The 20,603-nt window shown below is 38.0% G+C and overlaps 1 protein-coding gene across 2 annotated transcripts in view; it reads right to left on the bottom strand.

The window, feature by feature from the left end:
* MEGF9 (multiple EGF like domains 9) overlaps positions 1-20,603 on the bottom strand; it is an 86,571-nt gene that overhangs the window by 41,904 nt on the left and 24,064 nt on the right. For both annotated transcript variants that reach the window (XR_010841880.1, XM_059071268.2), the window contains exon 2: positions 1,463-1,664. Coding sequence is in view for 1 of the 2 variants with exons in the window: in XM_059071268.2 (XP_058927251.1) it covers positions 1,463-1,664 (202 nt within the window). In the remaining variant the exon portion in view is untranslated. The remainder of the gene's footprint in view (positions 1-1,462; positions 1,665-20,603) is intronic.

Raw genomic sequence — 20,603 nt, 5'->3', positions numbered from 1 at the left:
TGAAATTATAAACTTCTTAAGTTCACATCTATATTTTTTTTTTTTTTTTTTTTTTTTTTTTGCGGTATGCGGGCCTCTCACTGTTGTGGCCTCTCCCGTTGTTGCTGAGCACAGGCTCCGGACGCACAGGCCTAGCGGCCATGGCTCACGGGCTCAGTTGCTCCGCGGCATGTGGGATCTTCCCGGACCAGGGCACGAACCCGTGTCTCCTGCATCGGCAGGCGGATTCTCAACCACTGCGCCACCAGGGAAGCCCTATATTTTTAATAGAAGCACAATATGATAAAGTATTGTACAATACAGTTTTTTGTGGGGGGCTGCGCCGCACTGCTTGTGGGATCTTAGTTCCCCGACTAGGGATCAAACCCAGGCCCCCTGCAGTGGAAGCGCGGAGTCTTAACCACTGGACCACCAGGGAAGTCCCTGTACTGTATGATTTATAAAGCATCCAAAATATCTACTGCTAAGTATAAAGAAACTTTTCTGCCAAGGAGCTAAAAATTATTTTAAAATACTCCCTCATCAAGCCAACAATATTCCTCTGAAATTGAAAGAAACCAGAATCAATTGAGTGATGTGTGCTGGGTATTTTACATAGATTCTACTCATTTAACCTTCACAACAACCTTGGGAAGAAACTGAGGCGCACAGAAGTGAAATAACTTGCTGAAATCACAAAGCTCCTAAGTGGCAGCCAATCTTGGATCCCTACCCAGGTTAGATTGATCCTAAAGCTGTGTTCTTTTCATCACATAACACTGCCTCTTCAGCTTTTTCACTTGGGGTCCACAGAAAGCTAAGTACCTCACACAAGGTCAAATGATAATCACTTTCAGTGGAGTAGAAGGCAAATCCTTAGATTACAGGGCACTGTTCTACTAGATTAAGTCACCTACAAATAATTTACTATTTTAAAGGTAATTTCCAGACAATTTCTGCTTAATCCAGTTTTGGTCCCCCAAAATGTATATACTGGTACATAGAGTGAAACCAGTCTTTTTCACACTAATTAAAGACATTAGGATATTACCAAGTTTAAGCCTTACATGTGCAAAGAAACAGCTTTAGAATTTTGGAAAGAGAAAAAATAAACCAAAGAATAAGTTTCCTGAAACTCTAATGTTATGTTAATAAACATAACAAGGACATTTTCACTGGAAATGCCTGGAAGTTATTCTTCCAGGAAGCAGACTGCTTTCTCAATACTTTTTTTCCATGAAATTTAGAGAAACTATTACAAGGCAAAATTGGTTACCGAGGTGCTTTTGAAGAACTAAATCAGTAAATTAGAAGCTTTTAAATCTTGACATTAAATATAATTCACAAAATGATAAAAAATATGTGAAATATTTTGTAAATCTATGGCCCCTTTATTTAAACCAGTCTGGTCCTTGAGAGCAGAGGCCTTTTTTGTGTGTGTGATAAAATAAAATTAATTTTACCTTCAGCTTCTGCTGCTTACCTGTTGCAGAATATGCTGAGGGCTCCACGTGGACTACAGTCACATGGCAGACAGAGCCTGGAAGTATGATTCAGGTACAAACCCTCCTTGCAGGTTTCACAGCGAAGACCCTGATAACCTGGCTGACACTCGCACTGCCCTGTGGTCTGGTTGCAGCGATTCACATCCAAGCTTCCGACCACAGAGCAGTTACATACATAGCCTGCAAAGAAAAGAGGGAAAGAGATATCAACTAAGGTTTAATGCTTTCCTAATAAAATGAGCTCTATTTTATTTTTCTTAATAAATATTGATGACAACTTTGTAAGGGTGGATAAAATTAAGTCTAGTTCAAATTCACTTTCTATCCTATTTAGTTTATTTAAATTGGGAACTATATACAGAAAGTACATAAACTAATTATAAAACTAACATTATCAATTTCTTTTTCAGCACTCTTCATCTTCTAGCCCTCTTACCTATACTCCAATGTGTGGGTCTGTATATTATTAGTTTTTCTGGATTAGAAATCTCCAAAGGCAGGGCCTATGCTTATCTACATGGCACTGAGAGCATATGCTGGAAATGACAACACGTTAAATAATAAATAATCCCGCTGTATAGCAGCAAAAGTACAGATGGTTGACTGTGGTAACTTATACAGGTCAGACAAGATTGTGCTACAGCTGGAATCATGAACTAGTATGTTCTTCCCAGGAAGAAATTAACGGAGAATTGAAACTTTAAGGTGAGGAAATGACAAACAATAAATCCCAGATGAGAACGTTTACAGGGGCATCCTGATCAGTGGGTTAAAACCAATCACAATTTGAATCTCTTTCCCAAATTAAAAGATTTAGAAAATAAACATTTTCTTTAGATATTTCAAACAGTATTTTGTTTTTTTGTTTTTATGCGGTACGCGGGCCTCTCACTGTTGTGAGAGGCCACTGTTGTGGCCTCTCCCTTTGCGGAGCACAGGCTCCAGGCGCGCAGGCTCAGCGGCCATGGCTCACGGGCCTAGCTGCTCTGCAGCATCTGGGATCTTCCTGGACCAGGGCATGAACCGTGTCCCCTGCATCGGCAGGCGGATTCTCAACCACTGCGCCACCAGGGACGCTCTCAAACAGTATTTTGAAAGAAAAGTAGTAGACTTTAGCTTTTTTATTAAAAAAAATCATTTCCATGGGTTTTTTAAAGATTTATTTTATTATTTATTTATTTTTGGCTGCATCGGGCCTTAGTTGCGGCATGCGGGATCTTCCGTTGCAGCTCCAGGGCTCCTCATGGCGGCACCCGGGCTTCTCTCTAGTTGTGTCCTGCGGGTTTTCTCTTCTCTAGTTGTGGCTCGTGGGCTCCAGGGCGTGTGGGCTCTGTAGTTTGTGGCATGCGGGCTGTCTCATTGTGGCATGCGAGCTCAGTAGTTGTGGCATGTGGGCTTAGTTACTCCGCAGCGTGTGGGATCTCCCTAGACCAGGGCTCGAACTCGTGTCTCCTGCATTGTAAGGTGGATTCTTTACCGTTGGACCACCAAGGAAGTCCCAGCTTTAGCTTTTTTTTGTTTTTTACATCTTTATTGGAGTACAATTGCTTTACAGTGTTGTGTTAGTTGCTGCTGTATGACAAAGTGAATCAGCTATATGTATACATATATCCCTGTATCCCCTCCCTCTTGCGTCTCCCTCCCACCCTCCCTATCCCACCCCTCTAGGTGGTAACAAAGCACTGAGCTGATCTCCCTGCGCTATGCGGCTGCTTCCCACTAGCTATCTTACACTTGGCAGTGTATATATGTACATGCCACTCTCTCACTTCGTCCCAGCTTCCCCCCCACCGCCCCCCACCGCCCCGGTGTCCTCAAGGCCATTCTCTACATCTGCGTCTTTATTCGTGTCCTGCCCCTAGGTTCATCAGAACCATTTTTTTTTAATTTAGATTCCATATATATGTGTTAGCAGCTTTAGCTTTTTAACGCAGATACATTTAAAGGTCAGTTAGGATTTATTTTTTGCTATTCTTTATACTCATTCTATTAAGAAGAAAGTATTTTCAACATAGTTTGACAAAGTATCAACATAGGACTTTCTAACCATATACAGAAACATGTAGTTAAAGTCAACTGCAGATAAAACCTTGTACATATTTTAGGAATAGTCCCCATTCCAAACTAGCTATGGACCTCGGTTTAAAAAGCTCAGAGAAATCTATGACAAATTATACTTCTGAATAAGTAAGGAACTATCAATATATAAAATGACATTATACATATAGATAAAAGTTTGCTTGAAAAAAAATCTTTAACTGTTGATGATTTTTAAAAAGATACTGGATAAACTGCAAATCCAGAGTCTTAAAAAGACAGCTATAAAGAAGTTTGCTTCTCTGTTGTAGACAAGGAATTTAACCTTCAAAATTCTATATGTCATCACAAATAGCTTATGCACACAAGTCCAAACAAAGGATTCCACAAAGATATTCTCACTTGGCCAACTCTTGGCCCACACTTCTTCAGTTCCTAACCTTTGGTGTCAGCTTATTTCCCTGCTCTTCACACCTCTTCTAATTTGTAAATATACCAAATGAATGAATATGTAGGTGATCTGTTTATTTTATGTATATTTTAAGCTTGAGTGGTGAATTAGTTACAAAACCCAGAGGAGGGTTGAGATTTCTTCAGCCCCAAACTTAGGAAAGGAAGAAGCTTCCCATCTCAATCAGGATTCTTATTTTTACTAAGCTACATAAGCATGACATTTCTGTGACAGAGTTACATGTTTTTACATTATTTCTAGTTTCTGGGTTTGTGTGTGTGTGTGTGTGTGTGTGTGTGTGTGTGTGTGTGGTTTTTGTAAATAAGGAAGCCGTGTTTAGTGGTCTGTAAACCTGCCAATAACAACTTCATGGCAAGGCCTTCACTCTACCAAAAATGACCAGAATGCTAAAAATAACATTTTCTTCCAAAATCTGGCAGAATTCCAACATACATTCAATTCCTCCTGCTGGACCAATTTCATCACAAGTTAAACCAAGCAAATTGTGCTGGTGTGGGCAGAATTAGCTCAAGAAAAATGAATGGACTAAAAAACTCTATAATAAAGACTGAGAATTTTATTCTATTATTTCTTTACTAGTGTGCTTCCATCTGAAACCTGAATCAGTGTCCCCGTGAATAACATTTTTAGTAAAACTGTTAAGAACTTTGAGATTAAAACTAAGTATTTTTTTCAATCAAGTATTACGGATAAAACTTCAGTAGTAACCAAGTTTGTTGGTTATTTATTATTTCTATAGAACTGATTCAGCCTTTTCATTATCCCCTGAATATACTCTTTTCAGTCCCATTCTGTGCTCCTTGTAATGTTCTCTCCTCGCCACATATTTAAATCTGTCCCTTATTTCAAGAATCAGCTGAAATGTACTCTTCCATAAACTCTAATTCTATTGCCCCTTGTTTGAACCCATAACAACAACTACCACCCATGACCCTCATATGACAGTAATTTAAAGAGGCAGTAAAGTGAAGCAGATATGAGCACAGACTATAGAAGCAGACAGCTACAGGTTTAAATCCAACTCCATCACTTACTAACTTTATGACCTTAGGCAAGTTAGTTAACCTCCTTGTGCCTTCCTTTTCTCATCTGTAAAAGGCATAATACAGTACCTGTAACACTCAGGCCCAACACATAAACTGGAAGTGGTTTGGAGTGCCGAAATAATTACTACAATAGCTGGAAGAAAGGGATTCCAAATAAAATAATAGAAACAAAATTTAGATGGCCAGATTCACAGGCCACAGCTTTGTGATGAGATCTGAAAGCCTGGGATTAGGTTTATTACCATGTCAGTTTTGGACAATGTCTGTGAAATAGAATTAGTGTCCTGACATTCAGGAATTTAAGCTGTGGGTCAGGTAGAGAAGAACAGCGTATCCTTCATATGCTGGGCTCCATACATTACCAACATGGGTGCCTACAAATACAACGATGAAAACAAAAGGGTATAGGACATGGCTTCAGAGAGAAAAAAAAAAGCATTTATTGATTATATGCCCTTGGTACTAATCATCCTAACAGTGATGGGGTGAATTGCAAATATTTCAGCAAGAGAAGAGAAGATCACCCTTGCGCCAGGATGAAGTTCTATCACCTGATATAGCAAGACAAAAATACACTATCACATTAACATTCCTCCCCAGATTAACCAAAGGGAAGGAAGCTGAAGTAAAGCATACCAAGTGCCAGGGAACATATGCATCTTTTCGGTTTGGAGCTCAGAATCTGAGGCCCTATCCCACTGTTTAACCTCAAATGAAATGATCCAAATTAAATGAATAGTATGAGCAACAATAATAAATATAAAGGACTATGAACATGCGTTAAATTGTGTCAGGATAACTCATTAGCTTGTAAGTAAACTCTCAGAGCCTTCACAGTTCTTGACATTCATATGGAACCAGATAGGAATTAATGCAGAAACAATGCAATTTTCTAGGAGACTGGCAATATGAAAAAAGAAGAAAAGACACGTCAATCGATAAAAGCAGTGGGAAGGACCTATAGCCAAAGACAAGAGATGAAGTGCTGACTTTTTAATGAAGTAAAATCTTAGACACCAGGGCGGCACAAAGGAGTCTGTGACATGACTGATGGTAAGGCACTAGTGTGTATGTTAATGGGAGTGAAACAAGATGAAGAGGACACAAAATGCTAATCACAGACACGTCTGAATGAAATGCCAAAGGGCTCATTTGGTTGCCTATGAGTAAATATGGAATAAGCTCGCCATCATTTGAGTAGTGTGTTTCCTTTCAGTGCCCTATAATTCTTAGGAAAACTCTACAGAAAAATAGAGAAGAATAACATATATATTAGCAGGGAGACATCTTCTTTTTGTTCGGCTTCTGAAGAACAATGAAATACAGTGACTTTAACCCCGAAGAAGAATAAGAAACTAAAATCTGGAGCCAAACTGTTTAAAAATAGAAATATAGGGCTTTCCTGGTGGTGCAGTGGTTAAGAATCTACCTCAATGCAGGCGACACGGGTTCAAGCCCTCTGGGAAGATCTCACATGCCATGGAGCAACTAAGACTGTGCACCACAACTACTGAGCCCATGCTCTAGAGCTCGTGAGCCACAACTACTGGAGCCTGCGCACCTAGAGCCTGTGCTCCGCAATAAGAGAAGCCACCGCAGTGAGAAGCCCACGCAATGCAATGAAGAGTAGCCCCTGCTCGCTGCAACTAGAGAAAGCCCGCACGCAGCAACAAAGACCCAACGCCGCCAAAAATAAATAAATAAACAAATAAAATTTATTAGAAATTAATTAATTAATTAAACACCGCACTTTTCAAACAATCCTTACCAAAGCCAAAAGATGAAAATTTTAGCACTAAAGAAAAAAACAGTAATTTTGTTAAGAAGTCTCGTAAGTCTCCTCTTTGTGCAAAGACACCTGTCCTGGTAAGAGATTATCTCCTTGAACATATTAAAGATCTTTTCCGGGCTTTTCATACACCTGGTAGGCTTCTCTCTGCATTCAACTTTTAACCAACTCATGTCCTTAGCTCAGTAAAAAGTCCATTATATCATCTACAGAATTTTAATTATGTTTTGATATCTGCAGCTACTTCAATGGGAGTTTTTAGAAAAATATTAATTGTAGTAATATGGCCTAATTAATGTGTCCTTTGTTTCTCTGTGCGTGTTTCTGAAGTCCTTTCTGAGTGCTGTAATTAACTATGATGTCTAAAGACTAAGGCAGTTTGATACAATAGTGTGTTAGCCTTTTGCAGATAAAAAAGAACTATAAAAGGAGTGAAAGATTTAAATAAGATTGAATAAGAAAGTGAAAAAAATTGTGTCCTCAGTCAATTCATGATGCAAATCTCATAAAGAAATGTTCATTGATAGCAGCACTGTTGCTGAACTAAAATGATTACGAAACAAGTATTGCACTTAAGCATAGATACTGAAAAAAATACTTGCAAATAGCACTCACAGGAATCTGATTCAGGAATATAGCCTGAAATTCTATCTATAGCCTCTTGCAAAACTGTGGAAATACCTTTGCAAAACTCAATCTCTGACCCCATTCCTTCAACAATCATTTCACTCTTGCTTTTCAATATCTTCAGATATTGAAAGAATACAAAAAATATATCTATTAAGAATACCAAAAAAAAAAAAGAAAGAAAGAAAAACTGCTTTTGGCTATTCTAAAACTTTTCATTCTTCCCCATATTCAGAAGACATAGTCAATGTACTATAATATTGATGACATCTTCTGTTCAATCTCAAAGCAGCAAAAACTAGAAGATAAGTATATAAAATATATTAAGACTCAGTACTTAATCTTATAATGAAAATTTAAAACATTAAAAATTCAAGTTTAGTAAGTTTAAAATTACCTGAAAATATACACTTAAGTAAAAAATAAATACACTTTAGTATCTCCTTCAGGAAAACATAATTATTTTGTAAGGCACTATGTAGAGGTCATTTATAATTATGGAGAAATTGAGTTTCTCAGGCTAATCATTAGATGGGAATAAGCTGATTCCAGGATATAAGATATTTGGGGAGCTTTACAAACGAAGGTCATGTGACAAGAGTTATGGCGGCACTCATCATACTGGTACAATTGTCACCACTTCCTGCTTTGTACCCTAAAGCCAAAGAAAAAAACACATCATCCCAACTTCCCAAAGAATAACCTCTTATTCCTCTACTTTCTCCTTTTCCTTCTTTTCTCTCTCTCTATTAACTGTATTCTAATGTTTAAAAGTATTCTCTACGCACACAATGCAACCATTATAACAGCATCTACTGAATGGAAGTCAAAGAGCAAATTGCACAGTAAGAGGCAATGAATACCCACCTATTAGAATGGCTCAAGTTAAATAAACAAAACCAAAAAAATGACAATATCGATTGCTGGGAAGGATGCAGAGGAATTGAAACTTTCAAAAACTATTGCTGTGAATGCAAAACAGTACAGACACTTTGGAAAATAGTTTGATAGTTTCTTATAAATTAAATATACCTTCATCATATGACTCAGCAATTCCATTCCTAGGTATTTATAAAGGAAAATGAAAACCTATGTTCACACAAAAACTTGTATTAAAATGTTTATAGAGCTATATTCATAATCACCCAAATCTGGAAACAACCCAAATGTCCTTCAACTAGTGAACTGGATAGGCTGTGGTACTTCCTTACAATGGAATACTACTCAGCAATGAAAAGGAAGGAAGCATTGACATGCAAGGATGTGATGGACCTCAAATGCATTATGCTAAATGAAGAAAGCCAGACTCAAAAAGGTATATATTATATGATTCCACTTACATGATGTTCTGGAAAAGGCAAAAACTATAAGAGCAGAGAAAAGATCAGGGGTTTTCCAGGAATTGGGTGGGGGGGGTGGGGGGGTTGGGGGTAGGAGGAAGGGCTAATTACAAGCTCAAGGGAATTTTGAGGGAGTAATGAAATTGTTTTGTATCTTGATTGTGCATTTGTCAAAACTGATAAAACTGAGAACCAAATGAGTAAATTTTATTGGATATAAATTTTAAAATTAAAAAAAAACTTTTTAAAAAAGCAATGAGGTTTTACTAGACTAGATTCTTAAATTTTGCTAGAGGGAAGCCATGGTGTACCACAAGCAACGATTTTAGCTGGACTGTGGCACTAAAGTCAACATGGGACCCAACTAATAACTCAGTCTTTTTCAAAGCTAATGTTACAATTAAGACAGCAAGGGCTTCCCTGGTGGCGCAGTGGTTCAGAATCCGCCTGCCAATGCAGGGGACATGGGTTCGTGCCCCGGTCCAGGAGGATCCCACATGCCGCGGAGCAGCTGGGCCTGTGGGCCATGGCTGCTGAGCCTGCACGTCTGGAGCCTGTGCTCCGCAACGGGAGAGGCCACAGCAGTGAGAGGCCCGTGTACCGAAAAGAATAAAATAAAATAAAAATCCTACTCTATTTAAACAAAGACCAGGAAAACAACTTTGAATCTATCCAACATAAAACTTCATCCTTTTTCACAAACCTAGGATAGCATCTACAAAAATAACATCTCTCCTGATTTTCAAGTTGAAAAGAAAAGGAAAAATAATTGTTGGAAACAAGAATAGGAATACTTAATTCAAACCTCTGCCTGCACATCAAAAGAACAGAAAATTACAACAACAACAAATTATACTGTCTTGACTATAGACTTGATTTCCTAAGTGTATGGGGTATTTATTTCAAAACGTACTTTTTATTAGGCCCATATTTCATCTTTGTAGGTTTAGAGTACAGGAATCTCAGAAAGGCCTCATTCTAGGGAAAAGGAATTATCAACATAGAGTTCTTATTTTTATAAAAGGTCCTACTCTAGCATAACACTGATACTCAAATTATATTTCACATTTATGTTATGCCAGTGTAAGGTCACAAATCTTTGCAAAGCTGGGAAAAAATATTAAAGTTGATGAGTTTTTGAGTTAAACCAGGCTTTGTAGAAATATGGAAAGTTTTAAAGCCACCACTTTTAAAGAAAGCTTTACCTTTTAAAATAAAAATATATCCATTAAAATTCCCAATCACAATTCACTATTGCAAAACATTTCTTCTACTTTACTGTAGACATATGAAAAAAAAAAAGTGTAGTATGACATAGGTTTTGTTGAAAAATTTCTGTCTCATGCTTTAAGGACCATGTTTTTAGTGCTTGTCCCTGGCTCACTGCCAGTTTTCCACAATTCAAAGACAATTCATCTAATTAATGAGACAAGACAGCAAGTTCTGGGAAAGGCTGTAACCACTACCTTTTACTACAAATAGTAACAGAGATGATATTACCAGTTATTGAGCATGTGCTGTATGTATATCAAACTTCACATTAGAAACTTTACACATATGGCCTCCTTTAGTCTTCACCACAATCCTGTGAGGAAGGTTCTTTGAAGGAGCAAATTGAGTCTTAGAGACATGAAACAAATCATACAACCAACCAGCACAGGAGAACAAACTGGAACTCAAACTAAATAACACCAAAGTACACGTTTTTTCACTATAAGAAGCTTCTGCTTTCACTTTGTTATAAAGCAGAAACTGACATATCACTGTAAAGCAATTATACTCTAATAAAGCTGTTTAAAAAAAAAAAAAAGAAGAAGAAGCTTCTGCCTATGAAAACGAGTAGTAAAAACACTAGACAGACCCAGCAATCCCACTACTGGGTATATAACCAGAGAAAACCCTAATTCAAAAAGACACGTGTACCCCAATGTTCATTGCAGCACTATTTACAATAGCCAGGTCAAGGAAGCAACGTAAATGCCCATCAACAGACAAATGGATAAAGAAGATGTGGTACATATATACAATGGAATATTACTCAGCCATAAAAAGGAACAAAATTGGGTCATTTGTAGAGACGTGGATGGATCTAGAGACTGTCATACAGAGTGAGTGAAGTAAGTCAGAAAAAGAAAAACAAATATCGTATATTAACGCATATATGTGGAACCTAGAAAAATGGTACAGATGAACCGGTTTGCAGGGCAGAAATTGAGACACAGATGTAGAGAACAAGCGTATGGACACCAAGGGGGGGAAGCGGCAGGGGTGGGGGTGGGGTGATGAACTGGGCGATTGGGATTGACATGTATACACTGATGTGTATAAAATGTACGACTAATAAGAACCTACTGTATAAAAAAGTAAATAAAATTAAATTTAAAAAACAAAACAAAACACTAGAGAGACCCAGGACACCTGAAAACCAGAATATGCTGCTAATTAACTATCTCCATGACCTTCAGTAAGTCTAACTGTTCTGCGTTTCAGTGTCTCAGTCTGTAAAATATGGATAATTCTTGCCATCTCTCTATATGAAATACTTAGATATAAAGTAAAATAGTATGTGTATGGTTTTTATGCTAAAAACTGCAAAACACTGATGAAAGAAACCGGAAAGACCTACATAAATGGAAAGACATACCATAACAATTAGATCTACAGAGCTGATGAACCCTGATCAAAATATCAGCAGGATTTTTTGGTTGAAACTTGAATAGCCAAAGAGAAATAAAGTTAGAGGAGTCTCAATAACTGATTTCAAGACAATCTAAAGCTGTAGTAATCAAGACAATGTGTTATCGGTGAAAGAATAAACACAAAGATCAACGGAATAGAATAGAGAGACCAAGAATAGACTTCCACAAATATCATCAACTAATTTTTGACAAAGCACAGAGGCAATTCAATGGAGAAAACATAGCTTTTCTCGGGCTTCCCTGGTGGCGCAGTGGTTAAGAATCTGCCTGCCAATGCAGGGACAAGGGTTCGAGCCCTGGTCCAGGAAGATCCCACATGCCACAGAGCAACTAAGTGTGGCTCAGTCGTGCCACAACTACTGAGCCTGTGCTCTAGAGCCTGCAAGCCACAACTACTGAGCCCGCGTGCCACAACTACTGAAGCCCGCGCACCTAGAGCCCGTGCTCCACAACAAGAAAAGCCACCGCAATGAGAAGCCCACACACCACAACAAAGAGTAGCTCCTAGTCACCACAACCAGAGAAAGCCCACACACAGCAACAAAGACCCAACGCACCCAAAAATAAATAAATAAATAAAATTTTTTAAAAAAATAGCTTTTTTCAATAAATGGGGTTGGAACAGCTGGACATCCATATGCAGAAAACTGAACCTTGAGTTAACCTCACACCATGTAAAAACTTAAGTCAAAATAGATCATAGCCCTAAAAGTAAAATGTAAAACTGTAACATCTCAAGAAGAAAACATAAAAGAAAATCTGATTGACCTTGGGTCAGGCAAAGAACTTTTAGATACACACCAAAAGCAAAATCCATAAGAGAAAAATTTATAAATTGGACTTTATTAAAATAAATTTAAAACTTTTGCTCTTTGGAATACTACTGAGAGAATGAAAACACAGTCACTGACTGAAAGATTATTTGCAAATCACATTTCTGTCAAAGGACTTGTATCAAGAATATACAAAGAACTCTCAAAACTCAATAAGAAAACAATGTAATTTAAAAATGGGGAAAAGGTCAGAATAGACCCTTCACCAAAGATGTGTGTATGGCAAATAAGCACTTGAAAAGATGTTCAACATCTTTCATTAGGAAAATGCAAATTAAAACCATAATGACATACTACTAAATACCTAATAGACTGGCTAAATTTTTAAAAACTGGCAATACCAAGAGGTGACAAAGATGCTGAGCAACTAGAACTCTTATATGTTGCTGAGAGGAATACCTGGAAAACAAGTTTCTTATAAGGTTAAATTTACACCTCCCATATGACCCAGCAATTCCACTCATATGGATCTACTCAAGAGAAATGAAACTTATGTTCACACAACAGTGTAAGTGAATGTTTACGGCAGTTTGTTTCATCATCACTAAAAGTTGGAAGCAACCTAAATGTCCTTCAACCAGTGAATTAATTGTTAAATAAACTATGGTCCTTTTTATAACATATATTAATATATTTTTTCACATCAGAATCTGTTTCTGATTTTGAAATTGATCTATTCTTGTGCCAGTACAGTAAAAAAAAAAAAAAAAAAAAAAAAAAGGTTTTAATAACTACAGCTTTATAGTATGTTTCACTGCTATTTTTCTTTACATTTTCTTTCAGTGGTTCATAGTACTTATGTTTTCATCTGAACTCTGTTTGCCACATTTCCTCCAGAAAAGATCCTACTGTAATTTTTCCAGTAATTCTACTTATTCTAAAAGTTAATGTGTTAACTGATAGCTTTACAATATTCAGTTTTCCCATCTATGAGCACTGGCATGCCTCTCCATTTATTCAGTCTTCTTTTAAATCTCTCGGTGAAATTTCATAATTAAAAATATATTTAGGGGCTTCTCTGGTGGCGCAGTGGTTGAGAATCCGCCTGCCAATGCAGGGGACATGGGTTCATGCCCTGGTCCTGGAAGATCCCACATGCCGCAGAGCGGCTGGGCCAGTGAGCCATGGCCACTGAGCCTGCACGTGTGGAGCCTGTGCTCCACAACGGGAAAGGCCACAACAGTGAGAGGCCCACGTACCGCAAAAAAAAACATATATATATATATTTATTTATTTATTTATATGAGTTTCACACATATCTTGGTGAGATTATTCCTAAACTTTTTATCATTAGTGGTAGTGGTAGCAGTAGTGGTTAGAACTGTGATTTTTTTCCCATTATCTGTTCTAATTAGTTTTAGTTAGTAAAACTTATTAACTTGGATTTCTTGGGATATATACATAGTTATTTTGATGAAGTCTCTTATTATTTCTAATGGTTTTTCCCTTGATTCTTTTGAGTAAGGCCTCTATTTTTAAGCTACGTGGAATGAGGTCTTCCATTGAAAGTCATATTTTGCTTGGCTAAAAACAGATACAATTCTGAGTTTCCTCAACCACAATAGTTTGTTGGTAAAAAAGAGCAGGCCATTTCATATAACTTCTTATCTTAATCCCTAGGTTAGGTTTATTATTAATTATAATAAAAGTAGTTACCACTTACTATATTACCTACAATGTCTCAGCCTTTGTCACATATTTTACTTGTATGAACATTTACCTTCACAACAACCTTGCAAAGGTTGTTTATAAATAGGAAAACTAGAACTTAAAGAAGGTAAGTACTTGCCCAAGGCCACAGAGTTACAGTAAGTGGTTGAGACAGCATTCAAACCCAGGTTCATCTTACTCCAATGCCCTTCCTCATTCCACTTCACCACAGAGTTTTCTTCCTTGGTAAAGAAGGGGAGGAGAGAAGGGGGGTGGGAGGGCAGGAAGGAAGGAAGGAAGGAAGGAAGGAAGGAAGGAAGGAAGGAAGGGAGGAAGGGAGGAAAGGAGGGAGGGAGGGAAGGAGGGAGGGAGGGAGGAAGGGAGGAAGGGAGGAAGGAAGGAGGGAGGGAGGAAGGAAATAAGAAAGAAGGGAAATAAGAAAGAAAAGAAAGGAGGGAAGGAGGGAAAGGAAAAAAGGAGGAAGGGTAGACAGAAAGAAGAAGAAAAAGAAGAGGAAGAAGAAGGAGAAGGAGTAGTAGCAGTAATAATAGTAGTAGTAGTAGAAGAAAGAAATTCCACCTAGTATTGTTAAAAGCAAATTTTTTTTTTTCAATCTGTTTTCCTTGTGAGAAAGTAACATCAAGTCAAACGACTGCCAAACAGTATGGTAGGGGGAAACAGTTGCTCCAGCTACAAAAATAATTCTCAACTGGCGACTCACAACACCTTGTATATGCTTTGGGCTGGAGAGTCCTAATATATTGCTCAAAGTTAAACATGCATGCTCATGATTTAGTATTTGGGATCTGTTTATTTAAATGCATTCTCATAGCTAAAAGAATATTGCTAATTAATATTTCCAGTATCTCTCTAAAAGAAGTGTAGTAATTTAGGAGTCAAGGGTTATGGATATGGACTATGCTAAGCTGCCAAATTGCTACCTGAACCTAAACAAAAATTTTTTCTTTATGTGCCAACATTTTCCCATTTGCTTGCATTTTTCAAGCCTTTAAAAAAACAAAAACAAAACCTAATTTTGCCATTTAATAAGAGTCAATTGCTTACTTTTTGAAAGTGCTTTTTATTCTTTCAGGCCACCATCAGATTCAGAATGCACTGACAGAATTAACCAAATACTGCCCATATGGCTTGGAAGAATAACTACTCTATCAAACTTTGAATTTCTGTGAGCTTTTTTTATTTACAGCATTTTTACAGTATCCTTGAGTTTAAGGGGAGGTAAGGAGCGGGGAGGGGAGCAAATACAGAAAGTGAATTAACATGTGAAATCTGGTTCCAGGCCATAGTAGAAAAAGATCAGTCTATGAGGTGAAGGGACCTGGGTTCAAATACAGAAACCACTGTTTATAAGCTCTATGATCTTAAATTTCGTGACCTCTTTTCATAAAATTGGGATAATGATACCTAACTTATAAGAATGTTTTAAAAAATTATAGGAGACAAGGCAAAGAAAACACCTATGACAGGGCCTTCTCCTCCCCATCCTACAATTTTATTATAAGTAATCTTTTTAACAAAGCAGCATTCTTAGATGTTACTAAAAATTGCAAGAATTGAGAACTAAAAGGGATCAGCAATCTCAGAATGCACTCAAATCACCCTAAATAATTTCATTAATACTTTAATTTTGTAGCAACAGAACAGAAAAGGTAAGAAAAATAAAAGAACTTCAAGTACTGCTGATTGCTTCTGAGGTTGGGACTTAGATTCGCTCTCTATTTACAGAGCATAGCTGAGCAACTTAAAGGCTAGAACTATTTGCTCATTATAATACCTGAAAAATGAGTTCAGAGAAAAGGAGTGCAAACAGAGCAAGAGGAAAGGTCAATTTAAAAATACTATCTTAAGGCACCCAGTGATGTAACCTAGGAACTGTTTCCTAATTTTCAAAAAAGGGAAGGTTAGGGCTTCCCTGGTGGCGCAGTAGTTTGGAGTCCGCCTGAAAATGCAGGGGACACAGGTTCGAGCCTTGGTCCGGGAGGACCCCACATGCCGCGGAGCAACTGGGCCCGTGCACCACAGCTACTGAGCCTGCACTCTAGAGCCCGCAAGCCACAACTACTGAGCCCACGTGCCACAACTACTGAAGCCCGCGTGCCTAGAGCCCATGCTCCGCAACAAGAGAAGCCACCGCAATGAGAAGCCCACGCACCGCAACGAAGAGTAGCCCCCGCCTGCCGCAACTACAGAAAGCCCGCACACAGCAACAAAGACCCAGTGCAGCCAGAAATAAATAAATAAAATAAAATAAAATATATTTTTTTAAAAAAAGGGAAGGTTGGTCCCATATTATAGTTTAACATTCACCCCAGCCAATTTTTAAACATGTTATTAAATAGATGGTTTATGGACTACTAGAAATATATATGTGATCACAAAATTACACCATACCATCCTGGGAAAATACCTGGTATATACAGGGAAGCATGAGTAGAGAGAAAATCTTACTATGGTTTCAATAGACTAATAGGAAGGAACATAGGAGAAAATACATATCTAAAGGGTTTACTGGGGCCCTGAACTCCAGACTAAAGAGTTTGCACTTCATCCCACATGGAATGATTCTCCAAATAAGGTCACAATACCACCTGCTTCAAAATCCCCTGGGGATCACGTTGAAATTCTGACTCCTGGGTCCCATCCTAGACCTACTGAATATAAACCTCTATTTGGGGGAGAGGGTACTCAGGAATATGCATTTTTTTACAAGTTTCAAAGTGATTCTGATGTACCCAAAAAGTCTGCTATAAGCAAAAGGGAATATGAAAAATTCTTGAGCAGAGTAATGATATGGCCGGCGTTGGGCTTCAGAAGTAAAAACAACAACAAAGACAAAATAGCAACAATAATAATGACAATAGTAACAATCTACTACTACTATTCATTATTTGTTACTTATTTACTTTTTACATACCAGGCACTGTTTCATGTACTCTACATACACTGACATTTAAAACTTTCAAGGAATCAATAAGGTAGGTAGGTATAAGGTGATACAGGGGATAAGGAAATGAAGGCACAGAAAAATAATTTCATCAGGGCTTCCCTGGTGGCGCAGTGGTTGGGAGTCCGCCTGCCGATGCAGGGGACACGGGTTCGTGCCCCGGTCTGGGAGGATCCCACATGCCGTGGAGCGGCTGGGCCCGTGAGCCATGGCCGCTGAGCCTGCGCGTCCAGAGCCTGTGCTCCCCAACGGGAGAGGCCACAGCAGTGAGAGGCCCGCATACCACAAAAAAATAAATAAATAAAAAATAAAAAAAATTAAAAAAATTTCCTCAAGGTCAGATGGCCATAAGGAGCCCAGCTGGGATTAGATTATCCTTAGCAGCAGTGTGAAGGAAAGATTAGAGAGGAGAGACTGGAGGTGATAGATTTACTGATAAATATCGTAGCAGCCTAACATGAAAATTTGAATTGAGACAGTCTCACTAGTAAAAATTGCTTCTGCAAACATACAGATATCTGTCTGTATGTCATAAAGTAAAATTAAGTCGGCTTGCTTTCAGAATAAATAAATACTGCAAAGTGGAAAATATACCTGTCTGCAATGCTAAAAGTTTAAAAGATTTGAAGTTAAGAGCCAAGTGAAATAGCTGAGCCTTAAGTTATTCCAAAGGACCCTTGAAAGAAGTACTTTTTTCTTTTGGAACTGGATGTGGGCTATCTTACTTTGTGTTCCCTATCTAATCCTCTTACTCCTCAAAACATGTTGACAAATTCTTCCCACTCTCCTGTCACACTTCACTATTATCAAACACTTATTCAGTATCAGCATTGTTCTACACTGCAAGCTGTGAAGTTCTTTGCCTTATCATCATGACTAAGCATTTGGGTAACACTTCAGATTCAAAAATAAGGGCACAACGGAGAAGAAACTCCTCTTCCAACTCCACTGCTCACTCCTGCTCTTCCTGTACATACCATTAGTGGAATCCAATTGTCCCTCCTTCCGAAAACACACGCATACACTCACAGGATCCTCAAAAGAAAACTGAAATGGTCAGAAGTCACAGTTCTAAAACATGGATTGGGAGGCTTCTTCTTCTTTTTCTAACAAGAATTTGGGAGCACCAAGATGTCAAAGATCTTGTTCAAGTTTGCAAACAATACAAAACACAACTTTCAAACTTTCCCTAATCATTGCTAAAGCACTACTGGAAGTTAACAGTCTCAGAAATTTTCAGGGACCAGTGGTCAATAATAAGCCAAAAAAAAAAAAAAAAGAAAAAGAAAAGAAATAATTTGGCTTCCTCCTCCACTCCTAAAGTATTAATAATAGTCTTGGAGAAGCAAGCAATGTTAGCTAAAATATCTAAGGGAAAGAGATGCTGGCAAAGTGAAATTTACCTTCACACCAGTAGAATTTACCTATTCTTCCTACTTCACTTCTGATTTCACATATCCCATTCGCTACTTACTGTGCCATGAAAAGATGTCACCACACTGTTGGTAGAATTGTAAAATGGTGCAACCACTATGGAAAACAGCATAGAGCTCCCCCAAAATTTTAAAATAGAATTATCATATGATCCAGCAATCCCACTTCTGGGTATATATCCAAAAGAAGCGAAAGAAGGGTCTTGAAAAGATATTTGCCACCCCTGTTCATATCAGCATTATTCATAATAGCCAAGATGTGGAAGCAACCCAAATGTCCATCAACAGGTGAATGAATAAACAAAATGTGGGATATACATACCATAAAATATTATGCAGCCTTAAAAAGCAGGGAAATCCTGTCACATACTACAACATGGATGAAACAAAGTCATTATGTTAAATGAAATCAGTCATAAAAAGACAAATACTACAAGATTCCATTTATAAGAGGTATCTAAAGGAGTCAAATTCAGAGAAACAGTAGAATGGCAGTTACCAGGGATAAGGAGAAAAGGGAGAGTTCTGTTTAATGAGTATAGAGTTTTAAATTTGCAAAATGAAAAAGTTCTGAAGATCTGTTTCACAACAATGTAAATTAACACTCCTGAAACTACACTTAAAGATGGTTACAGTGGTACATTTTATGTGTGCTTTTTAATTATAACAGAAAAAACAGGTGGGTAGAAGCTATCATCATACAATATGTGTGTATGCATTTCTTAATTTATCAAAGAAGCTAGGAAATCTTAAGTGCTGGGAGTTAAGGATCTAATTATCTGATCTACTCCCTTTTTACAGGTAACTTAAACTAAGAGCAGTAAACTAATTTCCCATATAAACCTTGAAGCCAGACAGGTTAGACTACAAACACTGGCTGTAATACTTAGCTGTGAGCTTGTACAAATGTGGGGATTAAATGAAACAATGTAGCACGGTGCCTGACTGCACAGTTCTCCTTCCCTTTCAGCATCTGGGATAGTTCACCTTATAGCCTGAGCCCTGTCTGAGTTGACAATGCAAAATGGAATATTTGAAAAGAAACAAGTGAATTTTTAGAAAATTATTTAATTAAAATCTATATATCTATATAATTAGATCAATTCCTAAGAAATATTGTAGTTAAGCTAAGTTAAGTAAGTTAAGTTAATATCCTCTGAAATAATCTTATTATTTCATGCTTTCCCACCCAAAAATCTTTCTAATTTTAAGAAGAGAATGGGGGCTTCCCTGGTGGCGCAGTGGTTGAGAATCTGCCTGCCAACGCAGGGGACACGGGTTCGAGCCCTGGTCTGGGAAGATCCCACATGCCGCGGAGCAGCTGGGCCCGTGAACCACAACTACTGAGCCTGCGCGTCTGGAGCCTGTGCTCCGCAACAAGAGAGGCTAGCGCACCGCGATGAAGAGTGGCCCCTGCTCGCCGCAACGAGAGAAAGCCCTCGCACAGAAACGAAAACCCAACACAGCCAATAAATAAATTAATTAATTTAAAAAAAAAAAAAGAAGAGAATGGCTGCAGATTACATTTAAATAGTTATCTAGAAGAGGCTACTCCTGGGACAACCAAATCCCTCATACACTCCTGTTGGAAATATAAACCTGTACAACATCGTCAAAGAACAGCGTGGCAGTATCTAGAAAGATAATGATGTGCCACAACCTACTACTGCCTTGCAATTCAAAGTGTGATCCATGGATCTGCATCACCTGGGAACTTGTGAGAAATGCAGGTTCTCAGGCCCGCCTCGGACCAACTGAGACAGAATCTGCATTTTAACAACATAGCCAGGTGATTCCTATGCATATTAACTGCAATGCACTGCCCCAGAGAAAGCCTCCTATTTGTGAAGAAAGAGACAGGGGCAAGTTCATTGCAGCTTTATTTGAAATAGTAAAGAAAAGCATTATTTGAAATAGCTATCAATAATAAAATGGATACACTGCGGTATAGTCATATAGTGGTAAACTATATAGCAACTTAGACAATCCAGAGTTACATAAACCAGCAAAGATAAATCTCAAAATAAAAATGTTGAGTGAAAAAAGCATGGGAAGATGCCATTATGCAAAGTTTAAAACATTAAAACAACCCTATATTGTGCACGTGTGTGTATGCATGTGTGCGCACACGCACGAGCACACACAGAACCAAATTCAGAATAGTGGTTACATCTAAGTAGGGAAAGAAGAAAATTGGATAAAAGAGGAACACTGGAGGCTTTAGTCAT

This window comes from Kogia breviceps, chromosome 8, assembly GCF_026419965.1.
Source record: "Kogia breviceps isolate mKogBre1 chromosome 8, mKogBre1 haplotype 1, whole genome shotgun sequence".
In the NCBI taxonomy this organism is placed as follows: Eukaryota; Metazoa; Chordata; class Mammalia; order Artiodactyla; family Physeteridae; genus Kogia; species Kogia breviceps.
This window is presented reverse-complemented; position numbering and strand designations above follow the sequence as displayed.